Source organism: Phyllopteryx taeniolatus, chromosome 6 (assembly GCF_024500385.1).
Source record: "Phyllopteryx taeniolatus isolate TA_2022b chromosome 6, UOR_Ptae_1.2, whole genome shotgun sequence".
NCBI lineage: Eukaryota > Metazoa > Chordata > Actinopteri > Syngnathiformes > Syngnathidae > Phyllopteryx > Phyllopteryx taeniolatus.
This window is the reverse complement of record NC_084507.1, coordinates 11,153,425-11,174,953: the sequence shown is the minus strand read 5'-3', so window position 1 is coordinate 11,174,953 and position 21,529 is coordinate 11,153,425. Positions and strand designations below refer to the sequence as shown.

General features: G+C 42.7%; 3 protein-coding genes across 6 annotated transcripts in view; 2 read left to right on the top strand and 1 right to left on the bottom strand.

Annotated features, from left to right (window-relative positions):
• rundc3b (RUN domain containing 3b) overlaps positions 1 to 5,230 on the top strand; it is a 12,285-nt gene extending 7,055 nt beyond the window's left edge. For both annotated transcript variants that reach the window (XM_061777430.1, XM_061777431.1), the window contains 4 exons: positions 560 to 717; positions 1,321 to 1,467; positions 3,834 to 3,937; positions 4,325 to 5,230. In XM_061777430.1, coding sequence (XP_061633414.1) covers positions 560 to 717; positions 1,321 to 1,467; positions 3,834 to 3,937; positions 4,325 to 4,470 — 555 coding nt within the window. In that variant the 3' untranslated portion in view covers positions 4,471 to 5,230. The remainder of the gene's footprint in view (positions 1 to 559; positions 718 to 1,320; positions 1,468 to 3,833; positions 3,938 to 4,324) is intronic.
• On the bottom strand, positions 4,869 to 21,529 carry slc25a40 (solute carrier family 25 member 40). 2 transcript variants are annotated; one of them, XM_061777433.1, is made up of 10 exons: positions 21,393 to 21,529; positions 18,498 to 18,564; positions 8,851 to 8,910; positions 8,676 to 8,779; positions 8,538 to 8,605; positions 8,325 to 8,449; positions 7,357 to 7,640; positions 6,869 to 6,950; positions 6,708 to 6,785; positions 4,869 to 6,631 (listed from the first exon to the last, which is right to left on the bottom strand). In XM_061777433.1, the coding sequence occupies exons 2-10, from the start codon at positions 18,550 to 18,552 to the stop codon at positions 6,522 to 6,524; spliced, it is 966 nt and encodes a 321-aa protein (XP_061633417.1). In that variant the 5' UTR covers positions 18,553 to 18,564; positions 21,393 to 21,529; the 3' UTR covers positions 4,869 to 6,521. The 2 variants fall into 2 exon arrangements, with proteins under 2 accessions (XP_061633417.1, XP_061633416.1); XM_061777432.1 differs by lacking the exons at positions 18,498 to 18,564; positions 21,393 to 21,529 and adding exons at positions 10,201 to 10,308; positions 10,458 to 10,691.
• Positions 10,831 to 21,135, top strand: dbf4 (DBF4-CDC7 kinase regulatory subunit). Of its 2 annotated transcripts, XM_061777428.1 has the most exons (13): positions 10,831 to 11,277; positions 11,383 to 11,517; positions 11,650 to 11,798; positions 13,187 to 13,390; positions 13,504 to 13,554; positions 13,632 to 13,701; positions 14,218 to 14,294; positions 14,380 to 14,425; positions 14,508 to 14,553; positions 14,622 to 14,747; positions 17,992 to 18,103; positions 19,593 to 19,708; positions 19,824 to 21,135. In XM_061777428.1, exons 2-13 carry the CDS (start codon positions 11,418 to 11,420, stop codon positions 20,413 to 20,415), a joined length of 1,689 nt encoding a protein of 562 aa, XP_061633412.1. In that variant the 5' UTR covers positions 10,831 to 11,277; positions 11,383 to 11,417; the 3' UTR covers positions 20,416 to 21,135. The 2 variants fall into 2 exon arrangements, with proteins under 2 accessions (XP_061633412.1, XP_061633413.1); XM_061777429.1 differs by lacking the exon at positions 10,831 to 11,277 and having other exon boundaries at positions 11,401 to 11,517; positions 11,650 to 11,667.

Genomic DNA, 21,529 nt, shown 5'->3' with positions numbered 1-21,529 from the left:
TTTTGTTCTTGTAATATTGCGGCTATTTTCTCATAAAAATGTAAAACAAATGTTCTTGATGTTTTTACAACTAATCTTATATCATAATTTTTTCACATTACAAATGTATTCTTATAACATTACTACTTTTTCCTTTTTAATTTTACAGCGTTATTCTTTTAAAATGACAACTGTTTTCCTCATATTACAAATGTGTTCTCAAACAGGTTTTTATGCACAGTAAAGTCTTATAACAGCTTTTTTCCTCATAAAAATTTAAAACGTTCATGTGCCGGTCCAACGGTTCTTGTAAAATTCATTACTTTGTCGTTATGTTGTAATTTTTTCTCGTAAAATTACAAATTTCTCTGCTGTTTATGATTTGATTCTTGTACAGCTACCACAGTTACAGTGTCACAGCTTTATTTTTGTAAAACTAAGATTTTCCTGGTGTTATTATTATCATCATAGAAAGGGTATTTGATACCATTTATTGCAAAATCAAAAATGTATTGTCCCTTCCTCTCTCATTTGACAGCAGCGGGCATATAAAACCTAATTGTCTTGTTTTCATATTCAGGCTTACCTGGAGGAGCTGGTGCGTCTGCGCGAGTCGCAGCTGGCGAAGGCGTCGTCGCATCACAAAGCTCTTGAGCAGAGCCTGGTGGACATGCACTTGGCTCACTCGCTAGAGAAAGAACAGCTAGAGTTTATCATTTTGGAACTGCAGGATCAACTGTGAGTTTGTGGGCTTTGTGTGTGTGCGTACCTGTGTCTGTCCACGTCTCCATGATCAAACTATTGAATTAGCGAAAAACCGTCTTGCTCTTGTGTCACAACTAATTCAATGTAGGTTCCCAAATGCCTCAATTGAAGCTGTGTCACGACTCTGGAGCTGAAGCGCCATTCTCTCACTCTGATTAAATCCAAATGAATTCACATTCATTGTAATGTAACAGGACTCAAGGCCAGACGAGTGCAAGCCAAAGACTGATAAGGCTTAACCCACTCAATGTATGAGAATAATTATACAGGATTAATGTATTTGTAGACGGTGACTTAAAATTCTATTAGCTGTGTTATAAGAGTGATGAAGACGCCCGCACAGTTCTGCAACCATACACACTTTTCCACACCATGCCTATGTTGGCCATTATTTTGGTCTTTCGTGTATGTACAACTGCAATGTACTAGTAGGTGTTTCTAATTATGAGAGGGGCAAAATACTGTATTACATATGACACACACTGCAGTTGTAGCTCACTGCTACCGCAATAATGAACAATCACGGTGTCAGTTAAACTTCTCCTTTGGTGAATGAGTTGTGTCACATGTGTTCAGGACAGTGTTGAAGAACAATGACTTGCGGTCGCGACAGGAGTTGACAGCCCACCTGACCAATCAGTGGCCGTCTCCTGACACTTTGGACGCCAATGCCGTTGCCTTGGACGCGCTGTTGTACAGGAAGAGCCCTGGACAGTGGGAGGAGTATGTTGAGATTTTTGTTGTACTGTATTATGGTTGGACCACACAGAATTTGACCATGCGATTTCTTGGTACGGTTCGTATCCGGCTCCGGACTTCCTGTGTCCCTTAGGTGTGAATGTGAAAGGTTGTTTGTCGATATGTGCCCTGCAATTGGCTGGGCGACCGGTCCAGGCTGTACCCTGCCTCTCACCCAAAGTCAGATGGGATAGGGTCCAGCATACCCATGACCCTAATGAGGATAAACTGTATAGAAAATGGACAGATGAGCTAATGTAAAATTTAATATTGCTGTTAAGTAAGGCAATAATTGAATATCATAACTTTACAATACATTATAAAGATAAATTAATGACTGTAAACTAAAGTACTCACTGTTTCTCAAAGTAATGACAGAGATTTGATTTGGACAATTTAATCCTGGTCATTAGCTGACCATTAGCTGGTCAGTAGCCGTTATGCTTTCATCTGTATTCTACCTATTAAAGCGGTCTCCCACAGTCTAAAAAATACAAATTATAAGCATTGTTGTAACACTCCACTCCAAAAAAGGTGCTTTTCCTGGAGTAACAGGATAGGTCAGCACAAGGCTATGAGTGCGTGACAAATGACTGAAACCTCATAAGTCACGCCTTCTGTCTCTGATTGGTTGTTGTTCCTCGGTCACGGTGGTTTCTCTTATATATCAAATTATAGGCACAAGATGTGGCCAGAGACGGCTTCGCCCCCCCCCCCCCCAAAAGATCATATCATGTTCTATTGACAAGTCACAATGATTGTTTTAACAAATATGACAAAAAAAAAAAAAAAATTTAAATTGCAGTCTTACCCTTTAAAGTGGCAGGCATCTACGAAGGGTTAGCAGTTTCCTTGTTGTTGTTGTATCATGTAGTCTTTAAGTTTCTTGATACTTGTGAGTAATTTAAGAGTTCCCTGGTCTGATTCAAAAGGTTCAAATGCAGTTTTGTGGGGGCAGTTCTGTCGCATGCTGATACCGCGTACGGCTTTCGTCACTACGATGACCGAGGCAGTGCTTGGGCATGAAATGTAGTGAACACCTACTCATTGTAGCTAACTTAGCGACTTTTATGACAATTCTAGTCTGTTATTTAAAAAAAAAAAAAAAAAGCACAACTTTTTTGTATGGTGTTATTGGAGACTCATGGATGCTCTGAGACTCCAAGAACAAAAGATGATCACCCCTCTGTGTCCACTCTCCAAATGAATGGCGTGTGCATGAAGCCATCACTGGCTAATTTAACTATAGGAGTAAGACCCCACAGTAAGTCAATTTTATTTATGTATCACTTCTCTCAGAGGACTCACAAACTGCTTTACATGGTTAAAATACTGTCACAAACATTCAGTTAATAACACAAATCAAGTTTTACTCGAATGCCTGCCTAAAGAAATTTTTTAATTGCTTTTTAAAAAGTAATTTACAGTATATGGAAGAAAGTTGGATAGGATTCTAGGAGCATAGGAGTCACATTGCCCAATCATGGGTGGAGGAACTCACTGTGCGGGTAGTTATGTAAATTAGCCTCATTGTTACCCAACAGTGGGGGCAGAAGTGCAGAATAACTCACTCACAGACACTTTTTGAATGTGTCAATTAGCAGAAAACTAAAGATTTACTCATTTGTTAAATTTCATACTTAATGGGCGTGCAGGCATTCCAGACACCAGTGAACCTACACAGTTTGTCATTTGTGAATTTCCTCATCCCTATTTCTTGGGAACCTATCACCTGTTGTTTGCTGAAAGACACACGTATTTGCTTTATGTTGTGCTCAGGCCCAAGCCATCTCTAATATATAACTATTGGTTTGGCACCATCTGGTGGCATCTTGGTGCCAAATCGCTATTGTATGTTGAAATGCCTTGTCTCGTAGAAACAGTGCTTTTGCCGCCATCTTGTGGCATCGATGGGCAGCCTGTTTGGGTAGGCGACAATTACAGATTTTCGCTCGGTCCCTTTGCTGTTCAAGCAATTCGTCATATTATCTCCCTTTTAAAACAATACCTCTATATTAAGTATCTTTACATAACTCTAAAAAGATAAAACATTTATTGAAATTATAACAACTGTGAAGTTAACCAGCGTCACAAAACGAATTTTGTTCCACTTTGAAAAAGCATATTTGATCCAAAATGCATAACTTTTCTGCACTGCATCCACCGAAGGTGACAGAGCAGTTTTTATGTCAGTGGGCTTCAACCAGTTTTTACTTGTAGAGACAGTACATTGTTGTCTCCCACCGTTATGGCAGAGAAGAGAGATTAATGTTGATAAATGTTTGGCATTTTCATGTGATTGTATTTTCTCAGTGACTGATGCATTTTCCAATCTTTTGTTTGTTCTGTAGCAAGAGCCTTCACAATCTGCCTACGGACATGAGCCTATCACAGATGTCCCTCGAACCATCACACACGCTAACGCTGGAAGCCAAACCACACTGGCCCCACCAAGGTACAAATAGCCTTAGGCCCTAAGTTGTCAAATACTGATGACATCACAAATGATACCTTAACTCAATTGAAAAAGGAAGTGTATAGTGAATTTTGGGACACCTTGCACATTTAATAAAGAGCAACTCTGGTCAATATGATGTATTTTATTTAAATCATTTTTCTTTTGTCATGCTATTAGATAAATATTGATTCTGAACAGCTCCAGATGATTTACGTGGCACAGTTGCGTGCTGTTACATTGCATTTTTGTTTAGCATTGATGCTTTCTCTAAATGCAATGTTATAGTGGTGGTGATAAGAGGTGGATTAAGTCACCACTGAAGGCCCAGGTAATACAATGCACGGACCGCCACAGGTTTTGACCTTATCTTTTTTTGCCATGCAGGAAAAGAGCAGACGCCGTCTCTCCGAGGACTGTGCGGGTCTCTCACCTCGGTCAACAGTTTCAGGTCTCTGGCCAGTCTGAGGTCCAACGAGTGTCTAGCCAGTCCTGCCGCTGAGGTCAGCAGCCCGGGCTTCACCCCCACATAAGATCCCACAGCACAACTCAACCAGCCATATTCTCAGAGTACTATTATGTTGTTCTTCGTTGTAATGTACATTCTTAGTGCACTTACACTGAGAAGTTTCAGCATGCTGTTGGAATGAGCGCACTCAGCGAAGCATTCTCTGACATGATGTACAGTAACTTTAACTGGAATGCTTTGTATTGAAAGACATGTATCATGTGCCAACACTGGAAGAGTTGGTCTCCTCAATGTCACTAATTGTTTCTGGAGAATCATCATGGGCCCTTCTCTCATTTATTAGGATATTTTAGATTTTAACATCTTTAGTTCTCAAGTATTTTTGTGCCTTTGTTTTCAGTGTCGTACACAATGCTGTATTTTGTTCTCAGGTCATGACCACTATGATTGATACTCTCTAGCCTCAGTTTAATCAGATGTTTTCCCTTTAATTATTTCGATTCCAATGCAGTAATTTACTTTGCCTTGTGGTGACTGTGATACAACTGAAGTCAACTGTACTCTTCGCTTTAAATTTGTGAAAACATACATTTGCGCGCCTGCACACAGACACACAAACACAGTTTTATGGCATAAGTCAAATGTTTTAAGAAAATATAAGTACTCATAAATGGATTTTAACATATAGTGAACCACAGCATATTGGCACTTCAACATTCACATAATTCTTTTGGAACCTATCCTGCTCTTTGCACAAAAATTTATCTATTTGCTGTTTTGTTTTGGTGCTCAGGCTACAACAATAAAGTGTTACTTTGGAGCCATCTTGTGGAGTGGTTTTGCTGTTAGGATTATTACATTGGAAGTTTTTTCATCTGCTTTTGAGATGTGGTAGTTTGTTAGTGGTCCTTGAATGTACCCACGGGCACAGTAAAAAGTGAAACTGAAATCCTGTTCTGCTTCTCTCGCACAGCTACTAATAGCCCATGTAATCTACTTTAGTGTTACAATTTGCCTATATTCCCTAACATTTATTACTGTACGTAAATGCCACGCGGTGAGTTTAATGATTTACTAACGTTTGTGTAAAGTTTGTGCATATTTGTTTACGAATATGTAATGTAAAGTCAGTTTGTACCTGACTTTTTATATATACACCTAGACTTTTTATATATACACCTAGAGTATAATGTATATGAATAGCTTCCTATTTTATTATTATTAAGTCAAATCTGGACTGAGAATTAGGGGTAGGACCTAAAAAGTTATTTTTTTAATTTCTTCCTACGCCTAGTGAACATAAACACATCTGTGTTGAAGTTGTTTGTGCTAGCATGTTATTTAGGCTAGTATAATAGCTAATACTATTGATGAGCCTCGTGGTGTTTTTGTGTCATTCAACTACTGAATGCAGTCATTTATGGATCATTGGTTTATGATTGTAGATATGCTAGAAGCATGTTGATGCTTTATGATCCTCGGTTTTAAGTGCTTTGCTGCCATTTTGTGGCATCTATACGTAATTACAACCCTGTTTTATGGAGGGGTGTCAATTATTCACAGATTTTAGCTGTTCATGGCAGGAATTCGTCCCCTCATTGTATTTCAAATTGTACAAACAGGAGCATGTCATCATCCATCCATTTTCTGAGCCGCTTCTCCTCACTAGGGTCGCGGGCGTGCTGGAGCCTATCCCAGCTGTCATCGGGCAGGAGGCGGGGTACACCCTGAACTGGTTGCCAGCCAATCGCAGGGCACATTGAAACAAACAACCATTCACACTCACAGTCATGCCTACGGGCAATTTAGAGTCTCCAATTAATGCATGTTTTTGGGATGTGGGAGGAAACCGGAGTGCCCGGAGAAAACCCACGCAGGCACGGGGAGAACATGCAAACTCCACACAAGGGGGGCCGGGGATTGAACCCGGGTCCTCAGAACTGTGAGGCTGACGTTCTAACCAGTCGTCCACCGTGCCGCCGCATGTCATCATGGAATATTAATTTATAATAACTATAATAATGTACTTTTAATCATCTCTCAGCTCTGCTTTTTTAAGCCTAGTGTTGGAGGGTGCCGACTCGTAATTTTTCAGGTGTTTCTGGTGTGCAGAGGTCAAAGTACTCGATCCTGGTTGTGCTTGCGAAAAAACTTCTTTCCCAACTCATAGGAGCTGATCATGATGGCGCAGGCCGGCGCCACTTTGCTCACCCGAGGGAGGAAACCTGGCCAGGACACAAGCGGGTCAGAAGAGAAGACGGCATTTTGAATGACAAAGTGTTGGCCAGATGTGATGCAAACCTGCAAACAAGCCTTTGATGCCGTGCTGTGTCACGATCTTCTTCATTACACTAACAGTGGAGGATGCCTTGTGTGATACTGACAACACAAAAACAACTCTGAGTGAAATCAGGAAATATTTCCAATACAAAAGAAAAACATTATATTTACGCCATAATTACAATTCATCGCTTGCAGCTCCCCAAGTTCCACCTGCCTTCTTGTTTTGACCACATCAAATGGCAACGTTATGATGGATGCAATCTGAAAGGAAATACCAAAAATATACAGGTGAGCTCAAGATATTACAATATTGTACAAAAGGCTTTCATTAGTTGTAAGTTATAATCATCGAAATTATTGAACAAATTGCCAGTACATGATAAAGTATTCCACTATGTGAAGTGAATTTAAATGTAGTTTCCAGTTAAGTAGCACTGCACTCTCTGGATTATCGAAGCAAATACACTAGAAAGAGCTCTCACTATAATGCAGTACAGGTACTAATAGGACAAGCACAATAAGTATTGTTAAATTAATACCTTTCTGTCAGTGTCAAAACTGAATATTATGACACTTGTAAAGGCAGATTTTTTTTTGGCATCCTGATGGAGTTTGGTGTGACAAATGAGTGAAGGTCATCTGCACATTCCTGGTTCACTACACTCACTGTGCCAGATGTGGCGCCGGACACGAAGGTCATGGCAAAGGTGGGCTCTCTGGTGCCGTAGCGTTGGCACAGCCACATCTTGCCTCTTTCGTAGTTGTACCAGTACATTGCAGAGAAGGGCACATCCCGGAGTAACGTGGGTCCCAGACCTCGCCACAGCGACACCCAGCCATCCACCTCCACAGCCGTGCGCACGCAGGTTCTCAGCTGCCTGTACGACAGTTTCTCGGACTGCAGCTTGGTGCGCAGAAGCTCAATTGGGCTGATCACCGAGGCCGCGCCCACTGGCCGACATAGAGAAAGCATTTAGAGGAGTGCAAAATAAATACAGTGGAACTGCTGAAATCCAATGCATTATAGCTTACTAGCTACCAAAAAGCCCAAATTCACCATCTAAAGAAATTTGAATATTACATAAGAAACAACCACAATAATTATTAATTAGACATAAGGAATGAACTGGCCCTCTGAAAAGTGTTTTCCTATGTGTTTAACGACGCTACATAATGGGTTTCACTTCTTGAGTTGAACTACTGAAATGAACTTTTCAAGCTGCACCTGTGAAGTGTGAAGGTTTAAGTTTAAGTTTGTATATAAAATGACCGATGTAATTTTTGTTAATTTTTTAAATTATTATTATTTTATTTATTTATTTTTTTACAAGTGGATGGCTCCTTTAAGTTTAGGTTTTCTTTTTTTATATGCCTCTTTCAAAAGGTGCCAACAGGTGGTCTATAAAACGAGATTTTAAGAAACTAAAAGGTCACACTGTCTCAGATTATGCTTTTAAATTAAAAACTAGAGGGGAGCTAAAATACAAAAAACCCAGGGAAGCAGGCTAAAGGACCATTACAGAATGATCTTAACATTGTTATTGTTGTAAATTCTGTTATTGTTAAGCATCCCTGGGTCCCTTGAAAGGCTCTACATAAATCTAAGTTGTTATTATTCAAAGTGTTAAATCACACCTCTAGCAACAGCTCCCGACACCATAGGGGCGAACTGCTCGTGTTCGCCCATTGTTACCCTTAGTCGTGCACGAAGCTGGTCATAACTTGTGAAGTAGATGACAGTTGCTGGCACGGCCATCACACTGGAGCGGACACAAAATTGCACAAACATAAATCTCCCAATAGGCTGAGTGCTGCATGACGCTGAGAATAAAAGCGGTTCACACTCACAGGGTTGGAGGGAGACCGCTCCATAAGGACCTGACTCCTTCATTACGTACAATGTTGACGAACGCGTCCTGCCGCAGCACATAAGATTAGTACAATCCGATTCTGACCTTTATGTGCCACGATACGATTTGTATTTACCGCTGTGCCATTGAAGTGTCCAGGCGCTTTATACCAAGCCTTGTTGCCATTCATACACACACAAATATGGTCCATAAGGCCGTTGCAGTAGACAAAGCATTTTCCTAAAAAAAACGCACATCAGGGTAATGTTAAAAAAACAATAAAAACAGTTGTTTTGCATGATGTAATTTACCTTTAGGGAAAGGATTTTTCTGTGCTTGAAGTCTGATCTTCACAACATCTAAGGGTGTCACTGGGAAGAGACGAGTGTAAATGTAAGTAACATTCATCAATCCATGTCCTACAGCGCTTGTCTTTAGTAGGGTCCTGTGTGAGCTGGAACCTATCCCAGTGAATTTGGGCAAGAGGTGGGCTACACCCTGGACTGGTTGCCAGCCAATCGCAGGGCTCTTACAGACAAACAACCATTCACACTTCCGTTCACACCTATGGAAAATTTAGTCTTTTATGGACCTAAGAAGCATGTTTTTGGAATGTGAGAGTAAAACAAATTACTCAGAGAAAACCCATGCGAGAACAGGGGAAGCAACAAACACCACATCAGAACCTCGACATTCGAACCCCAAAACTCCAAAAGGTGAGGCAGACATGCAACTGTAACCTCACTGTGCTGTCAATGAGATAAACAGCTATTTTTATTTAAATTATCCATCCATTCATCCATCCATCCATTTTCTGAGCCGCTTATCCTCGCGGGTGTGCTGGAGCCTATCCCAGCTACCCCCCCACCCCCGCTAATTGTTCCTCGGATTTTACTTTTTCCATACCACAGCCCTAATTACTAATACTTCAGTTTAATTTTGTGAATGCCTGAAAAAAAAAAAAAAAGTTTTCAATACAGGCGGCACGTTGGACGACTAGTTAGTGCGTCAGCCTCACAGTTCTGAGGACCCGGGTTCAATCCCCAGCCCCGCCTGTGTGAAGTTTGCATGTTCTCCCCGTGCCTGCGTGGGTTTTCTCCGGGCACTCCGGTTTCCTCCCACATCCCAAAAACATGCATTAATTGGAGACTCTAAATTGCCCGTAGGTGTGAATGTGAGTTCGCATGGTTGTTTGTTTGTATGTGCCCTGCGATTGGCTGGCAAGCAGTTCAGGGTGTACCCCGCCTCCTGCCCGATGACAGCTGGGATAGGCTCCAGCACGCCCGCGACCTTAGTGAGGAGAAGCGGCTCAGAAAATGGATGGATGGATGGATGTTTTCAATACAGGTTAGTGTTTCAAAATAGGGTTTCTCGCCTGAGTTTGGATTTCAAGTTAGAGTTTCTATCTTGGGTTGGGTTTGTAGTAAGAGATCCAAATCATATTTTCCAACTAGAGTGAAGGTTTGAAAATTGGGCTGTGGTTTGTCCATATAATGTCCACATAACTCGACGTTCAAAGGTAACTAAAGATGAATGCAATTCAATGAGTCTCAAGTAAACAAAGTAGTAATCGTTAGTAGCAAAGACAAGACATCGTACAGTGTTTTAAAAGGAGTATACAGAAGCCTTTAAATGGCCCGAACGCCCCATGACTGCCTCACCAAACAGAGAAGTGAGCAACGCTCCTGAGCAGGACGCCGCCATCTGTTGAATTGGAGTAATGCCGTTATCTTTGGCCGGAGCGGAGCGATGTTGACCGCTCATGTTTCCTTGAACACACAAGGAATTACATTTAAGATTAACGTACCGGTATTTCATAACTCGTAAGACAACCTCAGACGCTCGTGAGGATGCTGCTTATTTAGAAATAGTGATAGTAGAATGTGGCTAACTCAAGCTTCTAACAAGACGTTCCTACCTGCCAAAACACATTCGCATCGACGAATCCTTGTTTGCATTAAAATAACATTCCAACATGTAAACAGGGCTGTCCTACGAGCCCCCCCCCCCAAAAAAAAAACAAAAAACAAAAAGAGATTTAGACGAAACACGTGTTTACCCCACTGGTTCACTCCATAACATTACACAATGAAACGTTTCATAACATTAGTTTCGGTTTCGTACATTCACCAAAGTGAAAGTAAACCGTTTCACACAACGCATTATTACAGACATGTTAATCATACAGAAACTGACAACAAACCTTGCTAGTCGGCATGTCTTTGATGAATAAAGATATTTAAATGTTTTACTTCTTTTTCATGCGGTGTCGAAACAGTAAATGAGAACACCATCACTAATATACCTATTTCTGTTGTCGCAAATGTCGATCGCGACGGAAATCCGCAACTTTGTTTACTTTGGAGGCAAGGCGTAAAAACAGGGAGACTAACCTCACCATCGTAATTTATCGGGAAGAAGAAAAGACAATAAAGAACGAGATGCTAAGAATACGTTAGTAAAACTTCAACATAGCCATTTGAAAGTGAAAGTATGAGGCCCGTGTTTTGAGTTCTCCGTCGTGGCAACTTGCTTGTCGTTTCCACTACATTGCGGGAATTGAAAGTTCTGTCAAACGTCGACGTTAAGACTTTCGAACAGAGATGACCCAAACAATTACAAATGTCAATTACGGGTGCCACTCGACATAAAATATTTTAATGCTGAAGTTAAGTCTCTTAATTTAAGTGTATCTTGAAACGCAGAAGCGACCCGACCGACCTAGCCCCGTCGTAACGGTGAGTCAATTACCGTCAGAGGGCAACATTTCCCCCTTCGAATGGTCAAATAAGATTTGAGTGTTTACACTGCTAGTTTGTAAATATTCCCATTTTGTTTACAAGCACACCCAGCGGTCACATGAGGACTTGGGCTCAGTATGTCGACACACAGAGGGCGAACATTTGCTACTTGTTCCCTGAAGGAGAATAAAATGAAGACAAAAGGCACGCAGAGGCAAGCTGGAGTCGTCTGGAAAGGTACTATTTTTTAAATTATGGTCATAATTTCTCATCACATTGGTTGAATAGGTTGACAAAATACAGGTTCTGTGGGGTTGAAATACTTGAAAGCTCGCCTTTCTTCACCTTGCAACTGTGTTGTCTTTTTAGGAAAAGCTGGCAAAAATGGTGAGAAGAAGTCGGTAGTGAAGTCCCGTCAAGCACTGCTCAAGCCTTTTGCTGGGAAAGTCTTCTATCTCGACCTGCCGTCCAACAGAACAGCAGAGTCGTTGGAGAAAGATATAATAGACCTCGGAGGGGTGGGTCCTTAAGCAAGACGTGCCCTGCCTTGCAGCATAACTCAGCAAGACGTGCCTGCCTTGCAGCGTAACTCGTAAAAACACGTTTTACCATAGCATCTAATGAGATTACACAGTTAATTGAACTTGCCCTCTTTTTATTTCTGTTCTCTTAAACAATGCTTCATAGGACTTTTAATATTACAGATGACTTTGCTTGAGGCATCCATTGTAGAATTGCATGCGAAAGCCGTAAGTAAGTCAAGCTATGAATGAAAGTAGTGTTTTTATTCAGGGGGTCCTTGGTTTACAAAAGTTCCGTTCCTATGGTGGCGATGTGATCAGATTTGTATGTAAGTCGGAATGTGTCCCACTCTGTCACTAACCCAGGCTAAGTGATAATTACAGTAACACTTCTAGGCAATAAATCAAAATTTTTGAATTTTGAAATTGAATTTAAAAAAAAAAAAAAACAGGTACGACAATGACTAAGCATGCCCTTTTTTGTATCCTTACACCGCTGCAAAAACTAGTTCGTTGCAAAGTAGAATCTGTAAACTCGAAATGTAAAAAAAAAACAAAAAACTCATGGGCTTGTAAGTATCATACCCTGGACAGATTAAATGGGTGTCTTCTTACTGGAAAGGATTCAGGAAACTAACAGAAGTCTGAATTAAGTCAGGCCAAGATATACATTTTGAAAAAAGTAATTCATATTTTCACAGGAGTACCATGTTCCAAATTATTATTACTCTTTCCAAATGCCAGCGTATGTTCATCCATTCATCCATCCATCCATTTCTATTGCGCTTGTCCTCATTAGGGTCGTGGGTGAGCTGGAACCTATCCCATGACACTTTATGCGAGAGGCTGGGTACATCCTGAACTGGTCACCAGTCAATCGCAGTGCACATATGGACAAACAAGCATTCATACTCACAATTACACCTATGGACAATTTAGAGCTTTCAAGTAACCTAACATGATGTTTTTGGAATATGGGAGGAAGCCAATGGACCCCCAGCAATCTCAGGCAAGCACAGGGAGAACATGCAAACTCCACACACGAAGGCTGGAGGCAGGATTTGAACTGCAGTTGCCTATGAAAAACTCTTGTAGGTTTTGATTACAAAACAATTCAATGAAAAACAGTAAGTATGGCTGTAACTGAGCGTGCCTTCTTGTGCTGCATGACGTATTATTACACCGCGTACCGTTTGTGAGGTGGAAATGGCGTATCTTTAAAGACCCTCTGTATACATATTTGTGTTGTCCATTTGAATAAATAAGTGCCACACCTCAAATTTACACCTTTTTCTCCCCTTGGGAAATAAAATAACACTTGTGCCACTAGTATGTCATGATTGACATTTCCTCTAACATTTTAATATTTTCTTTTGTTGTCCCAGAGTGTTGAGAAGTTCTTCAGCAAAGATATCAAGTATCTTGTATCCAACAAGAGGGAAACTAAATATGTGCAATGCCTCAGGCAAGACTCTCTACTCACCAGCCCGCAACCTGGACAGAGTTCACCTTGCCCTCGCTCAAATACACTCCAGAAGGACTGCGGTAGCGGCAACATGAAGAGAACGTCACAGGTTCAACCAGACACGGTGAGCTCGCTTGGATTGCTTCATTTGTGCTGTTACAATTTTTACTTAACTCGTTCTTCAGTTTAGCTCGCTTTGTTGCCCTTCATTTTTTTCTTTTGGTTTTTGCTTTGCAGTGCGTCACAAGTCGTGGGAAGTCTTTAGTAGAAAAGGCGGTGAAAAAAAAGGTTTCTTTGCCCTCCGCATTTATAACATATGTAAAGAGTCATGTTATTTATTTTGCTGATAAAATCTCTGTTTTTAGGACATTTTGCAGATAAACAAGATTCTATCAAAGGCTATGGAGTGGGGTGTGAAAATCTTTTACATTGACGGTGTGTACATATTATAGCTCATATGTAAATGTATATGTTGTATCAGTTATGCAGTGGAACCTTGAAAGTGATGTTTTATAATGCAGGTTGGCTTACAAGTTGTTTTAATCTAAAAACAATTGCAATGTTTTTATTCATATTTTAAGTTAACCACTATAATCAAACTAAAATAAATGAAAAAATGCTCACTATTTGAAGAAGCCTGACAGTAATGGAAAGGGAACAGGAAGGCGTTTGCAGAACAATAGTAGCACCTAGTAATGTTTTATAGGTATTGTTGGAATCATTAAAGCCTTTTGACAATTTATTGTATTGCTCATATTGTATTGACGTAGCAGCCAGACCCGTTCCTGTGTCGAAGTAAGTTCAATTTCTTGTTCTATTTGAGACATATTTTTCTCCAAACATTTTTGTTGAACTCCAAATTGTACCACTTTTGGCCCGTTTGACTTTGGAGCTTCCACGGTATCATTGTGCTGTGCATGAGCTAATGTTCAGTTTGCGCTGCATGTGCAGATGTGTTGGTGTATATCGAGAAGAAAAAAAAGACCATTGCAGGCCAGCGTCCAATCCCTACTGCAACCAAAACAACTGTAAGTTCACACATTCAACACTTCAATATCCATATAAACATTCACATATTTGATATTTTACTATTTTTTTCCCCATGTACTGTAGGTCAAAGACTCATCCACAGCAAAGCTCACTTGTCGGAAAGCCAAAGGTGAATGACTTGTGCAGTAGCTGTACTATTTTGTGCAATCATTTGACGTGTGTATATGTCCTAACAGTTAGTTTTTCCGCAGGAGGGCAGATCCGTAAACCTTTCATCAAGATTGAAGATTCAAGCAGGTTAGAGAGAGTAAAATTTACCATTTAAAAATGCACATTTTGAAAGTGTTGACATTTTTTATCCTCAGACATTACTGTCCGATATACCTCACCATGACAAACATGCCCGAGTTGAACCTAAAGACGCTTGCTCCTCATAGTCCCTTCTTAGTTGATGATAAATACCCTGCTGGTGACAAACAGCAAGGGAAGAGGTATGGCAGCTTTTTTTACTTATTAAATAAGGATGATACACAATGTAAATACCAGTCCTTTACCAAACATTCCTGTATTTGTTTTAATTCCTACAATGGAGACATTGAAATTCAGTTTGAAAAAAACATAGGTAGTGTGGCTAAAATGAAATCTCAGATATTTTTTTCCACCAAAATCTGATTTTTCCAATTATTAACTTAGATCAACTTTCATACAAATAATAGAAAGAAATGTTTTGTTTTTGTCCCCTGATAATGTGAAAATAAGTGTGTCCTTTTGGGAAAAAATGTCCCTTTTGTCAAAACATGTATGTAAACACAATCCTAAATATCTATCCATCCATCCATCCATTCTCTACCGCTTATCCGGGTCGGGTCGCGGGGGCAGTAGCTTCAGCAGGGACGCCCAGACTTCCCTCTCCCCAGCCACTTCATCCAGCTCTTCCGGGGGGATCCCGAGGCGTTCCCAGGCCAGCCGAATGATGTAGTCTCTCCAGCGTGTCCTGGGTCGTCCCCGGGGTCTCCTCCCGGTGGGACATGCCCGGAACACCTCACCAGGGAGGCGTCCGGGAGGCATCCGAATCAGATGCCCCAGCCACCTCATCTGGCTCCTCTCAATGCGGAGGAGCAGCGGCTCTACTCTGAGATCCTCCCGGATGACCGAGCTTCTCACCCTATCTCTAAGGGAGAGCCCGGACACCCTGCGGAGGAAACTCATTTCGGCCGCTTGTATCCGGGATCTTGTTCTTTCGGTCACGACCCACAGCTCATGACCATAGGTGAGGGTAGGAACGAAGATCGACCGGTAAATTGAGAGCTTCGCCTTTCGGCTTAGCTCTTTCTTTACCACAACGGACCGATACAAAGTCCCCATCACTGCAGACGCTGCACCCATCCGCCTGTCGATCTCCCGTTCCATTCTTCCCTCACTCGTGAACAAGACCCCAAGATACATGAATTCCTCCACTTGGGGCAGGATCTCATCCCCGACCTGGAGATGGCATGCCACCCTTTTCCGACTGAGGACCATGGTCTCAGATTTGGAGGTGCTGATTCTCATCCCAGCCGCTTCACACTCGGCTGCGAACTGCTCCAATGAGAGTTGGAGGTCACGGCTTGATGAAGCCAACAGAACCACATCATCTGCAAAAAGCAGAGCTGCAATACTGAGGCCACCAAACCGGACTCCCTCTACGCCTCGGCTGCGCCTAGAAATTTTGTCCATAAAAGTTATGAACAGAATCGGCGACAAAGGGCAGCCTTGGCGGAGTCCAACCCTCACCGGGAACGAGTCCGACTTACTGCCGGATATGTGGACCAAACTCTGACTCCGGTCGTACAGGGACCGAACAGCCCGTATCAGGGGGTTCGGTACCCCATACTCCCGAAACACTCTCCACAGGACTCCCCGAGGGACACGGTCAAACGCCTTCTCCAAGTCCACAAAACACATGTAGACTGGTTGGGCGAACTCCCATGCACCCTCGAGGACCCTGCCGAGGGTGTAGAGCTGGTCCACTGTTCCACGGCCAGGACGAAAACCACACTGCTCCTCCTGAATCTGAGATTCGACTTCCCGACGGACCCTCCTCTCCAGCACCCCTGAATAGACCTTACCAGGGAGGCTGAGCAGTGTGATCCCCCTGTAGTTGGAACACACCCTCCGGTCCCCCTTCTTAAAAAGGGGGACCACCACCCCAATCTGCCAATCCAGAGGCACTGTCCCCGATGTCCACGCGATGTTGCAGAGGCGTGTCAACCAGGACAGCCCCACAACATCCAGAGCCTTTAGGAACTCCGGGCGAATCTCATCCACCCCCGGGGCCTTGCCACCGAGGAGCTTTTTAACTACCTCGGTGACCTCAAACCCAGAGATAGGAGAGCCCGCCTCAGAGAACCCACACTCTGCTTCCCCATGGGAAGGCGTGTCGGTGGAATTGAGGAGGTCCCCACCGACTCACAACGTCCCGAGTCGAGGTCAGCAGCGCCCCATCCCCACTATACACAGTGTTGGTGGTGCACTGCTTTCCTCTCCTGAGACGTCGGATGGTGGACCAGAATTTCCTCGAAGCCGTCCGGAAGTCTTTCTCCATGGCCTCACCGAACTCCTCCCATGCCCGGGTTTTTGCTTCCGCGACCACCAGAGCTGCATTCCGCTTGGCCAGCCGGTACCCATCAGCTGCCTCAGGAGTCCCACAGGCCAAAAAGGCCCGATAGGACTCCTTCTTCAGCTTGACGGCATCCCTCACCGGTGGTGTCCACCAACAGGTTCGGGGATTGCCGCCACGACAGGCACCGACCACTTTACGGCCACAGCTCCGGTCGGCCGCCTCAGCAATGGAGGCGCGGAACATGGTCCACACGGACTCGATGTCCCCCGCCTCCCCCGGAACATGAGCAAAGTTCTGTCGGAGGTGGGAGTTGAAACTCCTTCTGACAGGGGATTCTGTCCTCCCAATCGCGCCCTTCCAGGTCTCACTGTCATTGCCCACGTGCGCATTGAAGTCCCCCAACAGAACAATGGAGTCCCCAGCGGAAGCGCTCTCCAGCACCCCCTCCAAGGACTCCAAAAAGGGTGGGTACTCTGAACTGCTGTTTGGTGCATAGGCACAAACAACAGTCAGGACCTGTCCCCCCACCCGAAGGCGGAGGGAGGCAACCCTCTCATCCACCGGGGTGAACCCCAACGTACAATCCTAAATAAATTAACATTTTAAATGTTCAATAATTTAACATCATAAAATGAGGCATCAAATTGCATGGCTTGGTTGGTCCATGTCTTGTCGATGAGAGACCGCACCCGCTGCAGCTCTCTCACGGTCTTTTCTCACTTAGCATTGTGCAGGTGAGGCAAGGCGACCTTAGCATAATATTAGCGGCTTGGAAGCGAATACCTTGGGTGAAAAGTTCCCAACATGCTGATAAGTGACTGCTTTTCCAACATATAAGTGGGCGCCATGTGTTTGGCAGTGTTCAGCGCGATTGCCTCTGTGATTGCTTTCCACTGGGCTCCTTTCTTGTCATATGGACAACAATTTGAAAACGATTCCGCTCATGTTTTCTGTTTCTTAGCGGGACTTAAATTCGCTGGTCACTAGATAGGTTGGAAAAGTCGCAGAGTTGGAAACATTGACGGCTTTTGTCCAATGGCTTCTCACTGTCCGCAGCCATGTTTGTTGGGGGAAATAAAATATAATCGATTTATCGCCAACCACTAATGGTTGGTATGATTTATCCTCTAAAGTGTCAAAGCCCCAGCTTGTGAAGGACAAGCTGCTGGTCGAAGGAAGACCAAAGACAAGAAACGAAGCGGCTACTGCGAGTGCTGTTTGGCAAGATATGAAAACCTAATGACAGTAAGTCTATATTTTTGTCACCACTCTCAGATTTTTAACAGCATCAACACTGGAACCTCTGAGATCAATCACAACTGGTTCAGATTAGAATTTGTTCAAATATTCTAAATAACATATTGACAGTCTTAACTGTTATACAGGTGTAAAAAAGTTTTTAAGGCAACAACATAAGTCAACACATGGACAAAATTGTTGGTACCATTCTGTTAAATAATAAAAAAAAAAACAAGGGTCACTCAACTAACGTAAAAGTAACGAAACTTGATATTGCTAGAAATACATTTTGATCAGCCAAAACGCTTCTGGGAGAATGTAATTTGGACTCTGTCCGAAGTCACATCTGCCCTATGTTTTGTTGAGGCGAAATTGAAACATAAAGAAAAACACTACCTACCGTAAAACACAGATGAAGCTCTATGATCTGGGGCTGCTTCGTGCATCGGGCACATCGTGTGTGGAATCTGTGCAGAGTACAAAGAAACCATAAGACTATCAAGGCATTCTGCAGTGCATGAAAGGTGTTGGCCAGTGTCAGGAAGCTTGGTCTCAGACAGCAGGTCATGGGTTCTCTCAACAGGAGAAAGACCGAAACCTCACAGCTAACACCCAAGAATGGCCAAGAACAAAACATTGCACTTTTCTGAATAACCCTGATCCAAGTGCTATTGAACACCCGTGGAAGGAACTGACAAATACATAGTCTGGAGAAAGACCCCTTCAAACCTGAGACATCTGGAGCTGTTTGCATTCAAGGGTTGGACCAAAATACCTGTTGACAGGTACAAAGGTCTCAGTGAGAGTTACACAAATCGCTTGATTGCAGTGATTGACTCAAAAGGTTGTGCAACTTGATATCAGTTTGAAGGTACCATCATTTTTGTGCATGCTGGTTTCATGAGTTTTGAAAAATAATTCTGGTAGACCACAAAAATAGAGGAACGCATGATTTTTAAACCCACACAGTCAAAAAGTGTGGTAAAACCATGTAATGTGAGGATGGTATCAATTGATACCGTTCATGGGTTCTGGCTTACTTTAAAGAACCATTCATGAGGTGTCCACCCTTCATCAAACCAAATCAAGATTAGACTGGAGAGGCCGTATTTCTTTCACTTTCATTCTGACAGGTCACTTTATTTTCCTGTAGTTGTTTTTAATGTTAACATGCCTAAGTTCACATTTATTAATAGTGAAACAAACCCATCTTTTCGTATTCAGACCTTGCTGAACTGTCATTGCTTTTTGACCTTCTCAGGTCAATATAATTGTTCAATATAATTTTTAAAATTGTCTTTGGCCAGTTTGTGTATTTCCTGGTAATATTTCACGTTATTAGATTATGCAGATAATGTGTAAATTACATAATGAAATTGAATCCTTCCGAGCATCAGTTTGATTTCAAATCCCTGTGTCTAACACTTACTTTAATTTCCCTAACATTTACTCAAAACTACACTGGTAATGTCAATTGGTACTTTATTTAATCCAGCACCTGCAAAGTGAACGTCACCAGGCTTTCTCAAAGAGTGATGCTTATCAAGTGGTGAACCAACTGGTTTCAACTCTACACTCCAGCTTCATCCATTTCAACACTTTTATTAAAAGGTATAATTCCTGAAATATTTTTCAATTCATTTGATACTGTTGCTGAAGAGTAAAAACCTATTCACACTTTTTACAGTCTTCTACTAATTGATTTATTTATTTTTGTTCCCGTCAGGCCAAAGTGCAGCGTTTCATCTGTTCAACTTGACATTGGACCATTTGAAGGAAGTAATCTCAGAGCCACAGAGATTGTTAAAAAGGAACAGCACCAGCCTGCTGACTGCCCTACGGAAACTTTTTCTTTTCAAGTTACTTCAGGCCCTCAGTCTGCTCCCCTGCTTCACAGTGAGAGCAGGACTTGTCTGACTGTCTCACACAGGTCGAAGTTTAGACCTATCTCACTTAAACTGCCGTCCAGACTCAACTTATTGACGTCCTCCCCTCAAAAAGCTGCTCAGGATACTGCACCCTCTAGCGGTGAAAGCACGGCCCAAAGCCACCTATTCATTCCTCAGGTCAACCTTGATGTGCAAGTACCTCACACACAGACACACAGTGATCAGGAGCCACGGTACGAGTTATACGATGGAAGCCCCAGTGTTGTCACAAATCAACAAGAGACTGACAAGAACAAGGAGCCACCCAGGAAAGCTGGTGGAAACATCTCAGAGGCAGATGGAGAGTGTCTTTCTTCACTGAGCTGCTTTCCATCCAAGACCGTGAGGAGGAAGGTCAGCGCTTATAAACGCCAAAGATGGAAACTATAGACGCTACATGTGAAGAGCATGTAACACAGAATGTGAACCTCGATGCCACATGATGTAGAATATGTAACACAAAACGACGCTTGTGACAAATTCTCTACAAACGCTCTGCCAACTTTTTCACTCAACTGATAAAATGGATGTGGAATTCTGACAGATTTGATTACTGGATGGAAGCAACGTATGACAAAGCACGACAAAATTACAGACAGTTTGCATGACACCAGGGAATAATCATGCATACAATTTAATAGTCCTCTTTTTTTTTCTGTAGAGCAAGGGTAGGGAACCTACTGCCCGTGAGCAATTTAATGCATGCAACGCTAAACAAACACAACCTCAGAAGAACTGTTATAAAAAGTTCAAAAACACTTAAGCCACAAATGCTCAGCATGTATAGCTTTTTCATGAATGGAGCTTGGCCCTCAGAGAAGTGCAATGGCCCATTGTATGCAAAAAAATTGTCAATAATCTGACAAAAAATGAGCATCACATTTCATATTCTTTAGCAATAACTTGGAAATAATGTAGTATGGATAAGGGTAGGTGTTGGTTAAAATGGATGAAAACAGAAATATTGATGTGACTGAAATTTGAACACATTAAAGCGTAAAATATTGTCTTATTTCCCCAGTAAAAAAAAAGATTTAAACAATCAATATGTCTGGGGAAAGAAGCTGTAGATGGACATGCGATTCTTAATAAACATGCACATGAAAATTCCCCCATGTGCTGTGATTTATGGCGCCCCTGCAGATGACTGCGTGTGCTCCTTGCGGGGTCTTATCAGCCAGGGCCGCGGAGGTGCTTCGGTTCTGATGTCTGTGGGAAGGGCAGCTTCCCTCCACGCCTCATGCTCAGTCATGTTTATGTATGAGTCGTTTCTGCAGTGATCCGCTGGATATTGATGTGTTTTAGGAGGTGTCCCCTGTCCTGCGCCCCCCACCCCCACCCCTCCATTACTCTCCTCCCCTACCCACCTCGCCCCCCACTCCTCGCCGCTGAAGAACCGCCGTGTCTCGGTGCGCTCAGACGCGGTCGGCGTTCAGTCTCGTCCGGACCCCAGATGGCCTCCGATCACAGGAACTGCACGAAGCCCACCAGCAACCCCGGCTCC